Source organism: Fusarium redolens, assembly GCF_020744475.1.
Source record: "Fusarium redolens strain MPI-CAGE-AT-0023 chromosome Unknown BKA55scaffold_14, whole genome shotgun sequence".
Lineage (NCBI taxonomy): Eukaryota > Fungi > Ascomycota > Sordariomycetes > Hypocreales > Nectriaceae > Fusarium > Fusarium redolens.
Window position 1 is genome coordinate 736,445 of NW_025763677.1, and position 21,200 is coordinate 757,644.

At 47.9% G+C, this 21,200-nt stretch overlaps 7 protein-coding genes across 7 annotated transcripts; 2 read left to right on the forward strand and 5 right to left on the reverse strand.

Annotated features, from left to right (window-relative positions):
- Nucleotides 1-123: 123 nt before the first annotated feature.
- BKA55DRAFT_650140 (uncharacterized protein) lies at nucleotides 124-4,953 on the forward strand. The gene is made up of 11 exons (XM_046197286.1): nucleotides 124-361; nucleotides 417-1,003; nucleotides 1,053-1,097; nucleotides 1,147-1,216; nucleotides 1,266-1,743; nucleotides 1,796-2,009; nucleotides 2,060-2,195; nucleotides 2,243-2,379; nucleotides 3,568-3,617; nucleotides 3,832-3,967; nucleotides 4,015-4,953. The coding sequence occupies exons 1-11, from the start codon at nucleotides 298-300 to the stop codon at nucleotides 4,879-4,881; spliced, it is 2,784 nt and encodes a 927-aa protein (XP_046045934.1). The 5' UTR covers nucleotides 124-297; the 3' UTR covers nucleotides 4,882-4,953.
- Nucleotides 4,954-4,991: 38 nt separating this feature from the next.
- BKA55DRAFT_693683 (uncharacterized protein) lies at nucleotides 4,992-5,992 on the reverse strand (the record flags this gene model as incomplete). Its single annotated transcript, XM_046199944.1, has 3 exons — nucleotides 4,992-5,441; nucleotides 5,493-5,912; nucleotides 5,963-5,992. The coding sequence occupies 3 exons, from the start codon at nucleotides 5,990-5,992 to the stop codon at nucleotides 4,992-4,994; spliced, it is 900 nt and encodes a 299-aa protein (XP_046045935.1).
- A 2,934-nt stretch (nucleotides 5,993-8,926) lies between these two features.
- BKA55DRAFT_577091 (alkaline-phosphatase-like protein) lies at nucleotides 8,927-12,118 on the forward strand. The gene is made up of 3 exons (XM_046193559.1): nucleotides 8,927-9,403; nucleotides 9,450-9,694; nucleotides 9,744-12,118. The coding sequence occupies exons 1-3, from the start codon at nucleotides 9,171-9,173 to the stop codon at nucleotides 11,888-11,890; spliced, it is 2,625 nt and encodes an 874-aa protein (XP_046045936.1). The 5' UTR covers nucleotides 8,927-9,170; the 3' UTR covers nucleotides 11,891-12,118.
- A 185-nt stretch (nucleotides 12,119-12,303) lies between these two features.
- BKA55DRAFT_596753 (uncharacterized protein) lies at nucleotides 12,304-13,037 on the reverse strand (the record flags this gene model as incomplete). The annotated part of the gene is made up of 2 exons (XM_046195988.1): nucleotides 12,304-12,362; nucleotides 12,410-13,037. The coding sequence occupies 2 exons, from the start codon at nucleotides 13,035-13,037 to the stop codon at nucleotides 12,304-12,306; spliced, it is 687 nt and encodes a 228-aa protein (XP_046045937.1).
- A 1,206-nt stretch (nucleotides 13,038-14,243) lies between these two features.
- Nucleotides 14,244-15,442, reverse strand: BKA55DRAFT_706672 (uncharacterized protein; the record flags this gene model as incomplete). Its single annotated transcript, XM_046200699.1, has 1 exon — nucleotides 14,244-15,442. The coding sequence occupies one exon, from the start codon at nucleotides 15,440-15,442 to the stop codon at nucleotides 14,303-14,305; it is 1,140 nt and encodes a 379-aa protein (XP_046045938.1). The 3' UTR covers nucleotides 14,244-14,302.
- Nucleotides 15,443-16,197: 755 nt separating this feature from the next.
- BKA55DRAFT_693687 (uncharacterized protein) lies at nucleotides 16,198-17,180 on the reverse strand (the record flags this gene model as incomplete). The annotated part of the gene is made up of 3 exons (XM_046199945.1): nucleotides 16,198-16,486; nucleotides 16,537-16,778; nucleotides 16,839-17,180. 3 exons carry the CDS (start codon nucleotides 17,178-17,180, stop codon nucleotides 16,198-16,200), a joined length of 873 nt encoding a protein of 290 aa, XP_046045939.1.
- A 2,509-nt stretch (nucleotides 17,181-19,689) lies between these two features.
- On the reverse strand, nucleotides 19,690-20,866 carry BKA55DRAFT_650153 (uncharacterized protein). Its single transcript, XM_046197287.1, has 2 exons — nucleotides 20,341-20,866; nucleotides 19,690-20,297 (listed from the first exon to the last, which is right to left on the reverse strand). Exons 1-2 carry the CDS (start codon nucleotides 20,578-20,580, stop codon nucleotides 19,986-19,988), a joined length of 552 nt encoding a protein of 183 aa, XP_046045940.1. The 5' UTR covers nucleotides 20,581-20,866; the 3' UTR covers nucleotides 19,690-19,985.
- Nucleotides 20,867-21,200: the final 334 nt, after the last annotated feature.

Here is a 21,200-nt window from a genome sequence, read left to right on the forward strand (position 1 = left end):
CCCTCCCTGTAAACCTTAGCCTTTTCAGCCGTGATAGTGGCTGCATATGCAAGGCCGAGGCCCCGACAAAACGCCAGCACATACACGGCAAAACGCCCGCGCATTTCAACCCCCCTGTAAGGCGCACTGCCATCAGCCGCAAACTCGGCGAACTGTTTAAGCTGCCGCCCTGGGCCAAGCGGCCATTTGAACATGCTGTAAATCATTCCATTGACATGACAGATCCCAAATCGCAGGAGTTATACTTCTTTTCCATATCGTAGTTGAGGCCACGAGCAGAAGATTCATTCATCAATCATGTTGGCTGTGAGAAATAGAACAAAACTAATAGTTGGCATTGACTACGGTACAACATATTCAGGTCAGGACAACGCAACTGGATACTCGATTCCACTGACTGATCTTCTCGACATCAGGTCTCAGTTTTGCACTCTCCAATGCCGCCGACTTCAAAGACATTCACCCATGGACAAAATACCCCGGTTCAGCAACTCACAGCGCAGAACACTGCGCCAAAGCTCCATCATGGGTCGCTTTCAAAGATGAAAATCCCGATCTCGACGAGAACGCATGGGGCTATCAAATCGAACCCGGAATGAAGACCTACGCATGGACAAAGCTCCTCCTCGATGATCAAGCACTCGCGACAGAGTACGATGATCCGGATCTTAACAAAGCCGCAGGAAACGGACTCATGAGATTACCAGCCGGCAGAACTGCCAAAGACGTGGTCACTGAGTATCTCAAGGGGATGAATTCTATGTATAAAAAGGCTGTCGTTGAGAAGATTGGGGAGGATAAGCTTGAGGATCTGCCTGTTGACTTTTGGTTAACTGTTCCTGCAACTTGGTCGGAGAGAGCGAAGCTTATTACTAGGGCTGCGGCTCTGGATGCTGGGTTTGCGTCCAGACCTATTGATCGTTTGAGTCTGATCACTGAGCCGGATGCTGCAGCACATATGGCTTTGAAGTCCAGCATTCATCATGTCGAAGATCTTATTGATGTAGGTAACGCCTTCTCACTTTTTGAGTCCGGGCTGACACTGGGTTTAGGTCGGTACGGGTGTAATGGTATGTGATCTTGGTGGTGGTACTGTTGTAAGTTCAGCTTTGAACATGGGGTCTCGCATCTCGCTGATAATGCTAGGATATCACGACATCAGAAGTGGTCAGAAAGTCTCCGTCTCTGAAACTGAGAGAAATTGCTATCGGAGCAGGTAAGATAACCCTCGTTCACAGATGCAACGATGGCACTCACATTCTCAGGTGGTAAATGCGGCGGGACATTCGTAGACCGCAATCTTTACAAGCTTCTCTCCGAACGCTTCGGTGCTCCATTCACCAACCTTGGTCCACAGCACGTTGGGCCCGGTAGTCAATTCATGGACCAATTCGAGATGCGCAAACGAGACTTCAGCCTTGATACACCGAGCAGGAAGTCTTACAGAATCACCCTACCCATGCGAAGTCTGGTGGTCACTCCAGAGATGGAGAAGTACTACGATCCTGATTTCAACCATGTGCTCTTGAGCAAAGATGATATGAAGAGTCTTTTTGATCCGGTGATTGACATTATTCTCAAGCTTGTCAAAGATCAGGTTGATCAAGTCAAAAGAGACAATGAGCCAAGAATCAAGACGATGTGTCTGGTCGGTGGTTTTGGTTCCTCGCCTTATGTCAAGGAACGATTGCTTGAGTGGTGCTCAGACCAAGAGATACGGCTTACAACGCCGTGGACAGGCGCGTAAGTATTCCACTCCCAAGAATTATCTTGCAGTGAACTAACAGATCTCCAGTTGGGCAGCTGTTGTTTGCGGTGCCGTCTTGCGAGGCGTCGAAGGTTCCATGTCCAGACAGAAGAAATGTCGTCGACACTATGGACATACGATGTCTCGAACATATGATCCAGCTGTGCATTTCAGCTTTGATGAGAACAAGCGAAGGCTTTGGAATGACCCATGGACAAAGGAGCAAAATCTTTCTGGCTTCATGAACTGGGAGATCGCGAAGGTAAGTCAGCAGTCCAAGTACAGTCAGCAGATGAGATTTAACTTTGTCAGGGCGCTCTTCTGGACGACGACACCGAGATCAGCACGAGTTTCTACTCACATTTCTCAGAGTATTTTGACGGAAAGCACACGCATGATCTTTATTCGTGCAGTTTGGACGAGGCACCTGAGACTATTGAGAACGAACGTGAGTATAATGACTATGATGGGAACGACAAAACTGACGATGACTAGGGATTGAGAAAGTTGGCGAGGTATTATACACCATCGATGGTATTGACAAGACTAAGATCAAGTCCATACAAGACGCCAATGGTATTCACTGGTATCAGCTACTACTTACCCTTACCATTCGCCTCAGTGACGATGAGGTCGGTGTATTGGTCTGTCGAATCTTCTATCGAGGAAAGGAAGTTGGGAAGGCAGAGATAGGGTATTCTTTTACCTGATTGGGTTCCATTATCTACCTAGCTATCTGGTTTTTGCGGCGCCGTTTTGTAAGGCGTTGAAGGTTGTTGGCCTTCTAGTCAATACTCCAATGGTGCTTAGCGAGGTTGCATATACTGGTTATTGAGAAACTAACATATGCATTTAATAGACTCTGCCAGGAGTTTTAGTTTCCTTTCAGAGCTCACCAATTGAAGACTGCTCTAGCTTGACTGTAATACCGTTGATTAAGGAGACCTCTAGTAGCCTTCTCCTCTTTGAGAGAACAGGTCGTCTGTATTCGCTTCGCCGTTTGGTCGTTTGCGAAGCATAACAAGCCCCTCATACGGGTACCCTTACAAGCACCAGAGAGGTTATTTCCTGGCTCTGGTCATAAGTGTAGATAGCTGAAGCTTGTGGAATGCGACATGATGAGGATTCTCAGTCCATCTGGAATGGTACATGAATTTGAATCTACCTCGTTGGAATAGGTACTTGTTCCACGTGCGATGACTCTATAACACGTCTTGAGATAATTTTTTACCACCTTTGAGCATAAAGAGGCTGACTGATAGAGGCCACGTCATTCCGTTGACTTTTCGTGATATTTATATGATGCAAAAAAGGTCCAAGAACATGAGTATATAGCGATCCAGCATCCCCTTTGGCGGGAAAATGCCTATACCTGTGAAGACTGCGATAATAAAAATACCGTCGGCTCAAACAAGTAGCCATGACTGTCCTTAGTCCTTGGAAATCGAGATTTCCTCCTTCCATAATTCGCGAGGGGGCCCTTTGAGCTTCATCAAGTAGCATTTGAGCCATATTCTCCCAAAGCTCATTCCTGGTCGTCGATCTGGGAAGTTTTAACCTGCAAAGTCTCGCCGTTTGAGCTCGATCAGGCCGGCTAACGATGCCGTAGGAATATTTTCATAATGACTTTTGACTAATAAGTCTGGGGAACCACGCCTATTTCGAGTACAGCCAGGACCTCGGAATACTACCGCCAGTATCAGTCTCCCCGTTCTCACAAGCAAGGAGCCGGATCTTAAGTCCGTTAAGCTCCGGAACAAGACTAAAAACCGAAAACAATATGAGTCACAACGAAACGAAGAGGCCATTTTGTAAATAAGCTTTGCTGGGTTTGCTTTAATTTACTTGGACTTGGTGACATGCCGCTGGGGTATTCATGTGGGATATCACGTAATCCGGCGTATCGGGGTGCGGAGAAACACCGAGCTTCCCCCGCGCGCATTTTACCAGCGATCTTTTAGAGCTCGTCATCGGCCGGTATTATTTATAACCCCTGTATCTTCATGAACGATCAATTGCTCCAAAGGAAGACATCAAAATCCTCCCTGAAACTCATAAAAAATGACTATGTCTCTGTTTTCCAGCCTCAAAGGCTATACGTACAAGACCGTCCCGTTCAAGTCTGGACCCAATGGTGATATCATTCTCGATATCGGATACCCAGAGGATGCCGATGGTTCACCGGCAACTGTTCTGATTCATATCCATGGTGGATTTCTCGTAAGTCTTGCCTTATCGCCTGGTAGACTTAGCTGACATGTGCACAGATCGTCGGGGACAGATATAGTTTTCTCCCATACTGGCTCCTCAGTGCTGCCACTGCTCGAAGCTGGATCTTCGTGAGTCCTGATTATCGTCTTCTCCCAGAGTCTACCGCCCATGCATCTTTAGATGACTCCATCGATGCATACAACTGGGTGCGCTCGTCGCTGGCTGACGCAATCGGACGTCCTATTGGACCCGTCTTGCTGTCTGGTTCCAGCGCTGGTGGATATCTCGCATTGGCAACTGCGAATGAAGTTGAACAAAAGCCAGATGCACTGTTACTTGTCTATGGAATGCTTGATGCAGCGAATCCGAGATATACGACTCCCGGGACGAATATCTGGGGAGCTCCGCCTTTCGACACAGCGTCGTTGTTGAGCAAGTTTCCAGCGACCCAGGCGAATGACGAGAGAAAAGCCATCTCTGGGTACCCTCCACTTAAGAACTTTCAACAAGACCCGCGCTTCCAAGTAATCTCAGCTCTTCACATCGATGCCCTCTTCCCAGACTACATGACTGGTATTGAGGGCCTAAGTCGTGAGATCGCCAAAACGGGCATCGATGCCATCCCCGAAGAACACCGACGCTTGTTTCCCGTCTCATTTGGAGATCTCGCCAAGATTCCTCGCACTTTTCTGATTCACGGCGTCAACGACTCTGCTGTTACAGTGGACTGTAGTGTTCAGGCTGAGAAGAAGCTTCGTGAAGCAGGCGTTGAGGTGGTGAAGGACTTCCCGGAGAATGCAGAACATGGGTTCGATAGTAGAATTGGAAACATCAATGTTGAGAAGGCGGATGCGGATGGTATTCCTAATGTTGGGAGTTTGAGAAACGCCATTCGCTTTCTTGACTCCTCTGTTAAGAACTAGACATAACGAGGTACCTGGCTACGAGTAGACCAATTATATATTAAATGATTTATATTGGGCCCTCGTGCATGGAGTAAATTCATGAATCACGTTATCCTCTAAATTGAAGTTTACTTGGCCTCAGCTACGACACTCTTGATAACCTCCTCAAGATTCTCCTCCTTGAGCCCAAGTAACCCAATCACATTCTCATCACCCTTTAGTGAGTGCCCAGCCCCATCCGCAAACAGGAACTGCTCCAGATAGTCACCAAAAGCACTAAAGTCTCCTTTGGCAATCTTCTCGTCTCCTCTCTTCTCCAGCTCAGCGCCAGTGACATGTGAAACCTCGAACTTGTCCCCAGTCACCTGCTCAACGATCTTCAGAACTTCATTCTGGGTTGTTGTCACACCAGCAATATTGAGATACTTGTTCTTGGTCTCTTCTGGCTTCTTCAAGATGGCAGCTACAGCTTCGCCGACAAAGGCGAGTGACGTTGTAGAATAGGGTTCGTTGCCTGAGTCGGTGATGCGAATCTTGCGATCCTTGATGTTGATGAATCCCCTTGCGCTTTTGAGATCCTATAATCTAATCAGAAACTTCTGTGAATATCTTGAGATAAGAAAACATACCGAATCAAGGAATAAGCCGTTAGAGAGACCAGTCCATGAAAACCAATCATGCTTCTCGGCAAGTTCAATCAAGTAGTCAGTATTCTGGATCTTCGCACCAAGAATTTTTCCGATCTTGGTATCGCGATTCTGACGAGACGGAATTCCAAACTCGGAAGGGATAAATCGAGGAACTCTCGCAGCAATAGCGGCGTCAATGATGACCTTTTGACCACCAGCTGCAGCGGTTGTTGCTGTAGATACCACGGCATCTTGGTCAGTCAGAGCTTCCTTGACTGAATCAACTGAAGTGATATCGACACGCTTCACGTCCACTTTCTCGGGAAATGTTGCAGAAGACTCATTTCTAGTAATAGCTGTAACTTGGAAGTCAGCTTTCAGAAGGCTATCGACGACCTTTGATCCGAGAAGACCAGAGGCCTTAGTAGGTTAGTTTGCTGCCCATGAGTTCTCTAGGGTAAATAACTCACTCCAACAACTGCGACTTTCTGAATAGCCATTTTGATACTGTTACTGTGTATTTTCTTTTCGTTGGAATTAATGAGAAGTAATGTTTAATGATAGCTGAGAGTGAAGTCTTTATCTTGGTTATTGACGTCTGTTCAACCCCGCCATTGTAACATTTTGCTGGGAATGCAATCATATTGAGCCAAACATAATGCCTGATTTGGATTGCTATCTCCACTTCATCATGATGCCATAGTGCCCGAGGATTCTCAACCACGATTTTGATAGATGTGCATCTGCGAATGGCGAACAGTGAATTAGAGCACTCACGTCGCGGATGTTTCTCTGCCTCCAGAGGAACGAGTTATCCAAACGACGGAGTAAGAAGCTCACTAATGCTCCACTAACGACACTAGACAGAAGCGGCTCTCGCTTGTTGAACAATCGAGTAATAAAGTAAAAAAGCCTGATGTCGATTGAAATCTCCTTGCCTGAAAATTCACTTATTCAATTTCGGCAAGATAAAAAGGTTATCCTCGGTAATTGCTATCGTCAAGAAGCTTCCCTTGTCTTTTACAGAGCCTCAACAGAGGTATCCCTCAAGTCTTGCGGAGCCTCAAGGCCTTGGATAAGGTTATACGGCACCATGAGACGCTATTGACCAATTCTAAAAAGTATAGACGGAGGCTGACGGTTTCGTAGTAGAACGACGAAGCGCTCGGTGACATACTCGCATACCTTACGCCATGAATTTGAGTACTGAGCGACTGAATGCGGCTTCAACTTCAAAATGGCTTTCCCTTAGCGACTCCATTATTCGAGCAAACTCGAACGAAGTGCCAAGATGTCGCTTGGAATTTAAGGGAACGAACCGCTATACGTCTAGAACCCTTAATGGAACTTCCAGAACCACGGAAAGGGAGCATCTTCCGTTAGTCCCGACCCTAACCAATTCCACTACCGAAACCTCAAAATAGATGTCTCAGAATTACGATCCAATCCGGGCTCTCGGATCCTTCGAGCGGAATCAGACGATAAACACCGCCGTGAAAAGTGGGAAAGCCGCGTAACAATCATAGCACCATATTAGACAAACTTTTAACCTAATCAATCTGACAGCACTCCCGTAGATATTGGACAGCAACCGTAAAACAAAGCTTCAGTGGCTTGGGTAGGCATGCCGTTGTGCCGGGTAACCGGACGCCACTGTGGCTATCGCCATGGAAAAATCCGGGGAATAGTCACAATGACGTTGTACAAGTGCCAGTAACATTGATCTATGGCCTGGAGATATTGACACGCAAACGTGCAGCAGCCACTGTGAATACTTATTTCCTTGATTTTTGTGCAAAAACGTCGATCAATGAAAAGTAATGCATGGCGGCGTAGTCTCGCGAGCAAAAGTCCTTTTGCTTTACAGCCACAAAATTTTGGTCAAGAATTACGTCCTGAATTGGAATGTCAGATGCTGAGCCAGTTTCTGACCACCTCGGCTACGGCGGCTCAATCCTCCTTTTTCTCGTATGGCTAATCTGCATCCTTGCTTACGTATTTCCTTGTGAAAAGCATTGAGTAAAAATACCAGAGACATGTTGGTGCCTGATTCCTCGTCACCCAAAATAGTCAGATCATTGCAGAGCGTTTTCATCTGTGGCGCGTCATGGTGCTGATGAATATTTAAGCTTTTACTGGCCACTCTGGATACTCAGCGGGAAACTTTAGGCAGAGGCGTCTCTGGCTGGCCGCTGCAACAGTCAGCAAATGGAGAACTTTAGTGGGTAGATTTCATGGAGTCCGCGGGCCGTTGCTTATTGACCCTCGAAAAGTCAGTGTCAACCCTGCAGTAAATCTATTCTCCAAGGGCAAGTGAAACCTCATTTCAAGAGCAAATGGTCCTCTTTTTACGAACCCACCAAACATAAGAGACACGCGACATCACGGAGAGCTGAGAGACCCCCCCTGCATGGGTAAACAAGGCCATTGTCTAGAACAGAGCAAAACCCAACTTCTCCACGCTTGCCAAGAGATCGATCGACGGCTATACTCAGGGGTAAGCCAAGAAAAAACCCAAGGCGCCTCGCGCACTAAAGCAGTCATCGTGTAATTCTTGTTAAGAGGTGCAGAAAGCGCGGCGTTCCGCCTCAAGAAGGAATAATGGCGCAGCCTAGCGTAAGATTAAACTGTTCCATGATTGAATGGTTCGAGTTGGTCGACCCATTAATATTGGACAAGGGGGGGCTAAAAATGGGAAAAGTCGGCTGAGCGGCTTTTTTTGCTGGTCAGCCTGGGAATAAAGGGGGGGGTACTTTTTTTGCCCGAGGAGACCGGGCAATATGCAAGGTTTCTATTTTTCTGGGGAAGAAGCTGAGAGAATGTGCCCAGTGTTGCAACCAATTTCATGCCCTCATGCAGGAAAATACATTGTTTCTTGCATGTGCTTATTTGTTGTTGATCAACATGCGTCAGCAAGGAGACTTGTTGGGCCGGACACTATCGACGCCTCGTTCAAGCCATCTCGGCCCCTCATCATCAGACGAGCGTCAACCTTCAAATTTAGAGACTCACAAAAAGCAAGCGCTCTGACAAAACCACATTCCTTGCAGAGTCGCGTGACCTTACTCGCTGAAGCGTAACTCCTCGCAGTACTGTTTAGCTTGGCGACCAATCTGTGCCGTGCTGTTAATTTTACTCTGCATCCCCCATCTTGACCAATTAGCTACCGAGGAGCGTTCGGTTAGTCGGAGCCGTTTAGTCAGATTGAATTGGCAGATGGGGAATACGAGCCTTGAAACCGCCACTGGCCAACAAGTTTAGTGTGCTGTACACCCGTCTAGCCCTACATGGATCCAATGCAGAAGTGACCGATGCCAGGGGTCCGACAGTGCAAATGTCCGTATTCAGCTAATGAACAAGTCATGGTTATTCCATGTTACGTAGCAGATTTAATCTGGGCTGAGCTGTGGCACACACACAACACGCGAGCAGTTGCTGTTTTTACTGTAATTCCCCATTTAGTTTGATGTTTTAGTGACCTTTAGTTAGGGGGGCCCAACGCCAATGTAAGATTTTACGACCGTGATCATTCTTAATGACTTTGGATCCTTTCTCCTGCTCTGCCTTGAAGCTCCCTTTTTCCCCCTCTCTTGTCTTCTTTCTCGACCTAGTCAAATCTTTCCATGGAATATCCATCTATTTTTTAATTTTGTTTTCTCTGGTCACTGGAGAGCAATCATGTTCGCGACACTCGTTCCCTTTTGTTTTTCGACGATATTTGTTTCATTGACGTTTACGAAACTGGTCCACCTTTCCATCCACGCCAAGACAATCTCTCCCGGCGCTTTCGTCCTTTTTCTGCCCTCGCTTTTACTTCCTGATGTTTTAGTCATTTTCCTGTCGCGCCTGGCGCTGCGGCAGCAGAAGGGCGTTTTCTCTGTTGGAGCTTGTGTATTGGGTTGCATATTCTCGTATGTTGTCTTGTCAGCTTCAATTGGCCGCTGCTAATACTCGCAGATTTATTCTTCTCGGCGCATCGGCTTCACAACTGGGCTTCTTCTATTCGACGGGCAATGAGGTTAAATGGTCTGAGGCGTTGAGCTATGCTGGTGATAAAGATGGAATGAAGATTCTTCTTAGTGGGCTTAACTCTGTCCTTGCGGCGGGCGCTCTGATCGTCGTTGTTGCTTGGGTTGCGAAGTGGTTTCTCTACAGGGCTGTCGGTTCATTAATTGCAACGGTTGGAATGCCTGTTGTACATGGTACAATCACTCTCTCACTCTTCGTCAATTAACACTAACGATAATCCAGCCTGGCAGTGGTTCCGACACAGAAACGGTCGATCCCCTCAGTCATTGGCTTATGACTCCGACAGCGAACTCGACGAAGACCTTGAAGTCGCCAAAGAAGGCGCACGACTCATCCCCGATACTCACGAAGAATCTCGAACGAGGCCTCGAACATGGATCATTCTCGCCCTCGTCACTGTCTTCCTCTTCCTTACGACGGCTCTCCGACCTGCCGCCCCCTACACCATGATGTCCATGACACTCCCTGCCGCTATGCTCGAAATGTTCAAGTCTCCGGCCAAGCTGTGTAACAATGTCGAAGGTGGATGGCCTCTCGCTGATCTTATCACTCCCGATAAGTGGGAGGAGCCCAATGGACGCTTCCCCGGTTGGACACCTGGTAACGACGGTGACGCTGCACGAAAGTACCGAGACACAGTCCCTGAATGGCTACCCAGCGACATCCCCGCCGGTTTCTCCAAGTGGCTTGCGAAGCCAAACAAGACCACAGATGAGGAGCCTGCAGCAAGCCCTAGCAACGCCTGCGAAGTCCCCAAAGCCGACGGTACCTTCTACAACCCCGTTCTCGACCCTCTCAAGATCTCCAACCTCGACACCGACATCATCGATGTTATCCGCGACACTCTCAAGGGCGGCGACGTCAAGATCAAGCACGTGGCACTAATCATGATGGAGAGCTACCGCGAGGAACTCTTCCCTCTGCAGCAGGGCTCCGACTATCACAAGCTCATGGTCAAGTCTCACAAGGGCGAAGACATCGACGAAGTCAATGAGAAGCTATCTCACCTGAGCCCCGTCGCTGAGAGACTCACCGGCAAGTCAGGAAACTGGAAGAGAAAGGACGGCTCGGACTTCGAACACGTGGCTATTCCGCAGTGGAACGATACAGCGCAGGAGGGGTACGGAGGTATCAACGTTGTCGGCGGTTTCACAACGTCTTCGTTGTCGTTCAAGAGCATGGCTGCTGTCCACTGTGGCGCTTGGTCCATGCCTGTCGATGGATTTGAGGAGTCTGAGACGGATGCGTACCAAGCTTGTATTCCTCAGGTATTCAGCCTCTTTAACAAGCTCAAGGATGGTAAGAAGTCGAAGGATTTCTTAGAGCAGCAGTGGTATCCTGCTTTCTTCCAGTCTATCACCGATGGTTATGATCGTCAGGATAAGTTCGACGACAAGATCGGTTTCGAGCACATCGTTACACGAGGCCGTCTGGAGGATGATCGCAAGAAGGGTGAGGAACTCGAGGAGATCAACTACTTCGGTTTCCCTGAGACGACACTCAAGGGCCACATCGAAGATTATCTCAACGAGGTTAAGGACAAGGGCAAGCGCATGTTCTTCTCTCACTTCACCAGCACGACACATCATCCCTGGGGCGTGCCAAACTCATTCAAGAAGACCGACTATCTCAACACCGAGGGCAAGATGGGCTGGCACCAGGAGTTCAACGACTATCTCAACGCCATGCGATTCACTGACGCCTGGTTAGGCGAGTTGCTTCAGACATTCGACAACCACGGTCTTACAAACGAGACGTTGGTGGTATTTGTTGGCGACCACGGACAGGCTTTCAAGGAGGATCAAAAGTCCAAGACTGGAACCTACGAAAACGGCCACGTTAGCAACTTCCGAGTCCCCATCACATTCCGGCATCCTCACATCCCACGCGTTCAATACAACGCCAACGCAACATCCCTCTCCATCCTGCCCACCATCCTCGATCTTCTCATCAACACGGGCTCCCTCAACGAAAAAGACCAAAACGCCGCTGAGGATCTTATCCACGATTACGAAGGCCAATCTCTCATCCGCCCTTATAAAACCAGCCATAATGGCCGCCGCGCCTGGAACTTTGGTATCATCAACGGAGGAGCGAGCATGTTATCAATGACATCTGCCGATGCACCATGGCGAATTGTCATACCGCTTGATGACTCTACACAATATAGATTCACGGATCTCAAGAACGATCCGTTAGAGAAGAAGCCACTTGAGAAGTGGACGCTTGAGCAGTTGACTTATGCTGTTGCGAATAAATTTGGGGAGGAGGCTTCGAAGTGGGCTGCTGAGGCGGATGCTGTGTCGAAGTGGTGGGGACCTGAGAGGAAGAGATTATGGGGATATAATCCTTCGCATAAGGAAGATTGATGATAGTATTTAATGTAATGCGAATGTTTAATGGTTTCAATTATATGTCTGTCTGTGATGTCTGTTGCTTGCCTGCTATGAGGATGTAGCTTCATAACGATAAGATCGACAGTTTTTGCCATTTCAAATGTACCCCGGTTGACGGAGACATCAAGTACTTCATGATTCATATTTGAAGTTCAAAGGTACCTACCTGCCTCAGTACGGGCTCGAGAATATATCATCACGATGTAATTGCAATCAGAGTGTGAAGTTGTCATTCTGGTATTTCCATTCCGCGTCCATGTTAATGCTTCATCTATACAACAAAAGAAAATGCGCCATTCGATCTATAACCCGACCTGATATCTCAATCCAAAACCATCCAATGCAATTTTACAAATTAGGGATCATTCATTGATCTTGGTCCTGATTTAATGTCCAGCAGCTTGCTTCTTCGCAGCAAGTCTTCGCTCCTCAGCAGCGACCATATCTGCATACTGTTAGCCATTATCCGAGCCATTGATGAAAGTGACTTACCCTTCCAGAGGTCCTGACCCTCATACTCCTCCTTATGGATCTTCTTCTCAATGATCTTGGTAGGATCATTAGGATCCACGACCCGAATAGTCTGCCATCTGCTATCACCATTCTTGAGATCATTCATTTCAAAAACAGCAGACACCAGCAACACAGCCAGTGTCAAACCCTGCGCATAAACACGAGCTTGCACAATCTTATTCGCCGTGTTCATAGGCTGTCGACTGACGATAGCAAACGCAATACCCATTGACGCCAACCACGACGCGAAGACAATGGGATATCGGTTCTCCTTGGCATATGACTTGAAACGCTCATACGTTGACTCATTTTCTCGGATGAGTTGTGCTGTACGCGCTGCCTGATCTTGGTAATTGCGCTTAGGATCTTGGGCAATCTGATATGCGATACTCCATCTCTCTGCATTGACGATGGCGCCGAATGTACCGGTTGATGTCACGAGGAATGCTCTGAAGGGGAGGGTGAGGCCTCGGAAGGTTGGGTAGCGTTTTGATGCGTAGTAAACGCCTCCGAGACCGAGACCGAGGAAGAGTGTTCCGCCGATGAGGCCGCCCTTGACGACTTCGGCGTAGTGGGCCTCTTCTTCTTCCTTGGTGAGAATCTTCATGATTGGTGACGGTGATAACGATAAGTGATAAGAAGGGTGATAAGAGATAAGGATAAGGATAAGCTTGAATGGGTAGGTGGTAATGTAATGTGTGTATGATGTATGGATGATATGTCCCACTACAGACTCCTGGCAAGCATGTTTATATAAAGGTATCAAGTCTGCAAATTTTACCGGGCAAAGCCGCTACAAAACGGATTCCTCATGTCATGTTGTCGCATGATTATTCAGAGTCGGGCTGCTTACGCCGCAGCTAAACCCTTGGTCATGATGCCGCACTCGCCGCATCATCCGCTCACGGTTCCGCCCGAGTGCCGCAAGTGGATGATTTGCGGCGCCGCATGACCGCAATTGATTCCAGAGATGAACGAGAATTTTTTGGGAGTGGTTCAGGGCATACTTTTGGTGATGAGCGAAATCATCGGGTACCGTGGTGATGATCAACGGCGATGCCGATGAGATGTCCAAGGAATTGCATTTGTATGATGTATGTATGTCTTTGACGCAGTGAAACTGCACAAGATTTCACATCTTGAGCATCGCGACCATTTGGCAACAAATACCGTCAAGATGGATGGTTAGTTGAGAAGAATAGAAGGTTTGAGGGCCGCCGTGGGTGTTATATAACTCATTCTACAGCCTTAGCGCGTTGGGGACGGATTTCTCAACCCTCGTTGTCGGTAGCCATCAACAACGGAACAAGATCTCTGCAGCCAATGAGCCGGGGAACCTAGATAACCCATCTTTATTCCCATACTACCGTAGATTCGTCTCACTACAAGTCTTGGCAGGAACTGGGTTACCTTCACACAAGGCATGCCAGTAAAATGCTGCCCTTGGCCAATCTGTTCCTGTCAAGGTGAAGCGGCTGGTTATCTACCGATTGGCGGCCCAACGGATCGCCACGCGTCCCAGATCCATGTCCAGCGATCTCAGTAGATATGCCGAGAATTTGTGGCATTTGGCAATGCCTATATCCTTGTTTGAAGTTCCCCATGCTGACGTCACAGTTTGCGGCGTCCCCGGAGAATTCTATGCCGCAGCCCTACAGCCTACAGGGCAGACATGCGGTCTTGTCCAAGCTCTCAGCAAGCAGCGGCAACATATCGGAATGATCAACCATACCACCAGGAAGTCATGCAAATAGGTTTCATGGGCAATGTACAGTATATTACGTCAAATCAACTTTCTCGCGGTATATTTCTATGCTGATAAGATCAATGTTGTCTTGTGCTGATCTGTAGATCCCGATCTTCTTCGCCCCCTTACCCCAGCATCAACGCAGTTGACTCGCTCGCTGCCACAATCCTCGCATACTTCTCTCTCTCTCCATTTCTGGTGATCCACCAAACCTCTTGATGGCCTGAACCCCGAGAGGACGAGGCCAGGTACGACCAAGAATGCTTGCATTTGAGCACCGTGGACTCGATCTGGATGCTGCCCATCAAGCCACCTGTCAAGACACTGCCAACACACTCCGGATCCACAGACACGTCTGATAAAGGCAAGATGTCCTCCAAGATCTCTAACTGATTCATAGCGAGATCCAAACTCCAATCACTGAATTCGTATTGGTCCCTTTTCTTCTCGACTGCCGCAGAGAAAAATCGGATCCGCACATTGTTCAATAGCTGGGAAACAGGGGACCCAGCGGCCTGCATCACATCTACGTCGCCACTTACTCCAAGTGCTGATGTGATATCCGCTATGCTTATCCCAGAATCAAGAGAATTTACGTAGAGCCTGTGCTCATAGTCTCCAAATGCGCCAAGAGGATGGGCTGCAAAACCCAGAATGATAGTTTTACCAGCAACACTCTGCAGCTCCAATGCTATCGAAACTCCCACGGCACGTCGTTTGGGCAGTAGGAGGTACAAAACATCTAGAGATACTTCAAGGTTTATGGTTGGCAGAAGCTTCTTGAGTGGGAATGAGCTTGGCAGGAAACTTGTCCAGTCATCAGAGCTCGTAGTGGCGGAGATTCGCGAGATCGTGTAGTGGTCCGTCTGTTTGGAAAGTTGGGTGAACACAACGACAAGATCGGAGGTTTTTGGCAGGCTTGACAAGGGCGACCAAGAAAAAAGCATAGCCGAAGACATGATAGCTTCGAACCCAAGAGCTCCCGACAGACTTTGGAGAGAGTCTGTCCTAGAAACCGCAAATGCGACCTCTACTGGCCCTTTGGTGTTTAGGTCGCAAGATAGTATGAGCTGGATGGACTCAGTCACTGCTTTGAGAGTTGCAGTACCATACATAGTAATCGACTGGCTTGTCAAGAGAGTATTTTCGAGGATAAACACGATCTCTCCCAATTCTATGCCAATGCCATTGAGACTGAGGAGAGGTGTCCAAGCTTTAGAAGATATGGTCAAACAAACTACCTCAGCTCGCTCGATGATAGCCATACCTGTTGAATCGTATGGTCCCAAACCGTTGATAGACCACGATCTGGTCTCGGGCCAAACAGGCCAGATATCAACAAGCTCACCGGGACACGCTTAGAGATAAGGGCAAACAGTCCAGAGGGACCTGCGACAAGATATCCAAAAATTTTGCTGCACTCGCCAAGCACTCTATTCTGGAAAATGTAATTAGGAGGTATAAGGGCTTCAAAATGGCCCATATGAGCAGTGAAGAAATTGAGAAATATGAAATTCAAAGTTCCTGCTAAGACTCGGGCAATACGACATAATACTTCGTAACTAATGGTCATACAACAGCCTTGGTATCCTTGTCTCAAGTTTCAGACCATAGAAAAGTCAGTTTACACGCTGATGTCAAAAGGTTTGACTTCATAAGCGGCAATAGGTGTGCTTCTCACCCTAAACTAGCGACAGTGTTTTTCACAGCATTAACATTGAAATCAACTTTTGCTGAAGAGACTGGGTGTCTGATTGATGAAAGTACTGTGAGTTCTTGTTTTAGTTCTGATGTCTATTACGCATGTCTTCTTAAAAGCTCTAAAGGTTCTGGGGCGAATGTATGTCAAGCAATGCTCAGAGTCATAACGCAGAGTCAAGGAGTGACTAGATTCAACTATTCTAGCTATAAGTGTGATGCCATCGTCACAGATCCAGTATGTACTTTCCATCCGTTACTACAAGTGCGATGCCCCAGCATCAACGTCGAGTCTCAGCCCGATCCGGTTAGAGATCATCATTTAGGCTTCGGTGACGTTGGGTCGAGTGCTCCACTCATCAGTAACACCCACAACGTTGTAGGCAACATCCGCAAACTCGTCCGCGCTGTCCCGCTGATAGTAAACCTTGATCTGAAAGCTCTTCTTGTCGGCAGTCGACTGGAAAACGTTGGCGGCCAGACCGCTCACTTCACAAATAGTGTGGTTCTTGTCATTGAAATCCATTCCGTCGTTCCATTCTTCGTCTTTGTCGCCAACACGGATGATCTCGCGGAGGAAGAGGTTGTCTGTCGACATAATAAACTCGCACCTTTTGGTTGCAGGGTCAGTAAAGAAGTATTATATTATATAAGTAAGGACGTGGTTTTTACCTGAGCTCTGCCGCCGCAAGACTCTGGGTGAGTGAATGCGACAGCCGAGATAATAGGCAGCTTTGGGTTGACCTTGATTGACTTTCCCTTAATCTTGAGGGTATTCATATCATACTTCTTCCTGGGAATTCTTTCACTGGGAGTGCGACTCTCATAGAAGATTATCTCGTAGTTTTTGTTGACTTGAAACAGGATGGTGTTGCCGTCATTCTGCGCAACAGCGACCATGTTCTAATGATCAGGTCGTCAGTATAGATTTGAGTAATTCATGAGGAAAGTGACAGAGGCTACCTGAATATGAGACATTTCGGCTGAGGGATGGAGGTATTGAGAGATTGATTGTTGTGTGAAGGGGTTCTTTGGATGCTTGAGATGATCTTGTGCTGAATGAAGGAGGTCTTGGACGGGGCCACCCAGCTTCTTTATAGTTTTTTTGACCTCCTCCTTGACCTTCTCCTTCGCATCGTCCTTCTTCTCTTTAGTCTCGACTGGTAGACTTCGCTGGGCGTGAATGGTGAGTCTGATAACGACGATGACTAGGATCAAGCAACTAGTGCAAAGTATACCCACTAGGACGAGGCAGATGAACAGAAGAGGCAGGATGAGGTCAGGTTCTGGGCTCGGAACTTGCATTGTCGCTTCGGTCTGTTGATCCAGATGGTGAAAAAGTAACATTTACTGTGGGAATGAGCACTATTGGCTATGAACGTGGTCTTGGTGTGTTCTTAGCCTCCGCTCAAAGCATCTGCGGATACCTTAACGAGCTATAACATGTGGCGGAGTTATGGATGAGAATTCTTGAATGGGTAAGTGGAGAGCTTCGTGTCGAGGTTGGGGTGGACATATGACGAATAGGATCGTGAAAAAGGTGCATATTATCCAGACTCAGCACATGCGTATTCGTCCAATGTTCTCTACACGTCGGACCATCAGCTAGCCACGTAAACTTTCTGGTAAGCTCTTTGAGTAACAACTAACTGTGTTGAGAAGAGGAGAACTTCCGGCGACTAGTGACTTCGTTTCATCAGCCCGTATACATATCGAGGTTACCAAATCAAACGTCAAGTCAGAGAGGTGGAACGGATTTCAGCTGGTCACTAACCAAGAACTATCTATACAACGAACTTTACACTACCAGAAGCTGCCATGGTGGTGACGACTACTACGTGTTACAAATTATTAAACTTTGACTCTCAATATCCCCTGCAACATCTTGAATCCGGCACTTCATTTCAAGTTGCCGAACAGAGACCAGCGTTGGGCCCAATCACTTAGAAGGGTGCATTGAGAAGGGGCAAGCTACTTACCAGAGCGAATTCCGTAGTACAAGAAACGAATTTCTGTATGGGCAATATTTGTCTTCCAAGCAGGAGAGACTTGCATACTTCCCCTCAAAAGCAAAGCACTGTTGGTTTCACCTTCACGTGTCCCATAGTAACATCGGCTTCCTCCCGCTCGGGAAGTGGACCATAGACTTGAAGCTACGAGTCATGACCCCTTCCCCGCTCGTTCTCTTCAAGCAAAGAAAGGGTCTAGCAGACCCTTAGGGAAGAGCTAATAGGTGAGGCTAGTTAATGCCGCGGAAACCACCCGCATTTAGTGGCCTTAGTTCCGATTCTAATCAGTCTAGACTGTACAAACTGGTGAAGTCGTTCGACGGCGATGTTGAGCTGTCTTGGTTGTCCTTTAATTGGCGAATGATATTGCCAAACACTCAGACGTACTGAGAGCTGATGATCGTCATAGATCAACTATCGCTGGGTAGCGTCTCTCTGTTCATGTCCTATTGTGATGCCTCGAATGCCCGTACACGAGAGTCGTTCCTTTAGGGCTGCTAATGCCATTGTGGCTTCTCGATTAGAGTGCTTATAATGATCGACACTGTACCGATCGTCCGAGATGCGCTGCTGCAGCCCGTCAGGCGGACACACCAATGAGCAGAATGGCGTGGCCTTTGCGAAGCGAGGTCTACGCGCCTGGGCAGCATGCATTTCGTGATTTGATATCACATTCCGGGTTTCTAAAAAGGTGAAAAAAAGGCTGGCTGATGCTCCCAAACTTCTCTAGAAGGTTTCGGATTACGAGTTCGTGGCAGGACAGGAACGGTCCGAGCGGTACAAGGACCCCAACGGGCTAAAGCTGGGGAACCAGTGTTAAAGCTTCATTCTTCAATGATAAGGTTTGTACTAGTGGCCGATGCCGGATTCGCGAGGTCTTAATGGCTATGACAGGCCGCAAACTATTGACGAATTATGGCAAATAGTTGGGTGATAAGGATGCAGGGTTAATATTGTGGCTGGAACATGGGGTGACTGTTTGTCGTTCACCACGTTGATGAGGAAAGATAGGGGGAACGACTGTAGCTTTGCCAAGAACAGCCATTTGATATGTTAGCATCGGCTCCGACAGCAGCTGACGAAAAAAGATGTCGCTGTACCTGAGCGTTTGGATGTTTAGCGACCAGGTATTGGACAATTCTCTCATATGGCCACAAGAGAATTGACCGTTTAGCATGCAAGTCTCGTGTACTAAGATCTCTCGCCGGTGATCCAGGACCATCATTGGGCGCTGAATACGGATTAAAACTCGTCGTGGCGGCGATAATGCTCGTAGAATAAATATACCCTAAAGTTCCGGATTCTGTGGCTGGAAGAGTCTTCCGGTATCATGACGGGCGTCGGGAAGTATGAGGCTGGCTGAGATGGCGCACCCAAACTCCTTTTGCGCGCCTCGACGCCGAGCTAACGAAGGTGCTGCATATCCCGAAGAATATCGCTACGCAAACCCCAAGAGAGAGCTTCAGGCAACCCCTTCAAAGGCATGGCTCATAGAATCCTTGCAAGTGATAAACTTTGGCTGCGGAGAGTGGCGTACTGAGCAGTTACGGAAACTATGGCCTGACGAGAAAGAGAGCGACAGGCGTTCGCATTTGCGGCCTACACGAACTAGGTTGAGCAGGTATTGTTCAGCTGCAGGACTACAGCATCCGACAGCAGTGATCGGACAAACCTCTGCGCGGTTTATCCCTTTTGGAATAGTTCTGCAGGTATTAGTAGTAAAATGAGCGCATCATGTACGATCTAGACTGGCCGGCCGGCTGCGATTGTGGATTGATTAACCTTAGTACGGAGTTATCGATTCTTCTGATTCTACTGTTCTAATTATGAACTACACGTGGCTGTCCAGTCAAGTTCGCGGTTGTCTAAGTTTGTGCAAACACGTCGGCTTGTTGATTCTAGTTACCAGCAGTTCGATCAGCGTTACCGCTCTAGACTTGCGCCCAACTTTGTCCTCCGAGATGTATTTCGTCAACAACTACCTGTGGAGAATTCATTCTTCTGTAAGCCAACCTGACACTAACACACAAGAATGGCATTCCACAACTCCAATGGATCACTACCTCTGACTTCACACGCCAGTACCTCCCCCGCCAAGCCCCTACCAATCCGAGACATTGTTACTGATAACCTTACCCAGCCACTTCTTGTGCCCATAGCTGTATTGATGCATAGTAATCTTGGGGAGTCCATTTCCGCCCTTTCCCGAGGCAAAAACCTTAATATCCGTCTTGTCGGGCCAGTTATGAACACAGGCTGTTAGTGAGGCGTCGTTGTCAACGTAAGGCCTCCCTTCCTCCTTGTAGCCAAGTAGGCCATGCTCCCATCCAGTGCTAGAGCTGAAGGAAACCTCTTGGATATAACCTTTATTCTCACATTCCCCCTTTTCAGGAGCAATGCAGTAGATGCGGATCTATAGAGTCAGAGTGCTTCATTATGGCTGGTGATAAACTTACTTCTTGGCCGTTTGCGCCCTGCCAAGCCACCGCGGCGATTTGTCTGCTACCGCACTTGACCTTCAGGTCTCCGTCTGTGAGCTTGACGACTTGAGGGTCATAGTCGTCGGTTCCCGCCCCAGGAGAAAGGAGGTAGCAGAGCTGGTGATTCGAGTTGACAAAGAACACGTAAGTCTTGCCCTTGACATCGACCGCAGCAACGTCCCTGGGGAGCTCTTTGAATGCCTCTGCGGAAGTCATGATGGGTAGAAGTTGTGTCTCGCAAATTTCACTCGCTAATAATCTTGGTGATGGTCGTAAGTTGAATTTTATGCTATGAGAATAATCATTCAAGCGCTTGGGACGAGGAGAGTGCCTGCTTTTATAGATTCCCGAACCTTATAGCTGCTTTCGCAAGTCCTCCAGCATCCCTCGTGCATGCATAAGCATCACTCGCATTGGCTCTTGACTGTGGCTTTGGCCGTGAACAAGAGGCAGCTCATGTCAGAACGACTCGACATCGATTCAAGAGCAGAGCAGTCAGACGATATGCCTTATTTCCGGCTATGCGTTAGATCCGGTAGTTGGGAGGCTGGCTAACCTGATTAATGAAACTCGCGCTCGGATCTTTGAACATGTACATCCAGCCAGACACTAATCTAGCAATTTCTAGGCAATTCAGGAACTACTGCACGTTGTTCTTTTGTGGATTTGTATATGTGGCTGCTCTGTATGGCGGCCGATGGTGTCTCTCGTGATATATGGAGACATACGGCACCCTGTAGAGAAGGCCTCAAATGCCTAACCCGGACCGGTCAAGATGAGAGAGAGGAGAGACTCTCACGACAAGTTCGCCTAACACGCCAAAGTTCAGTGATTTT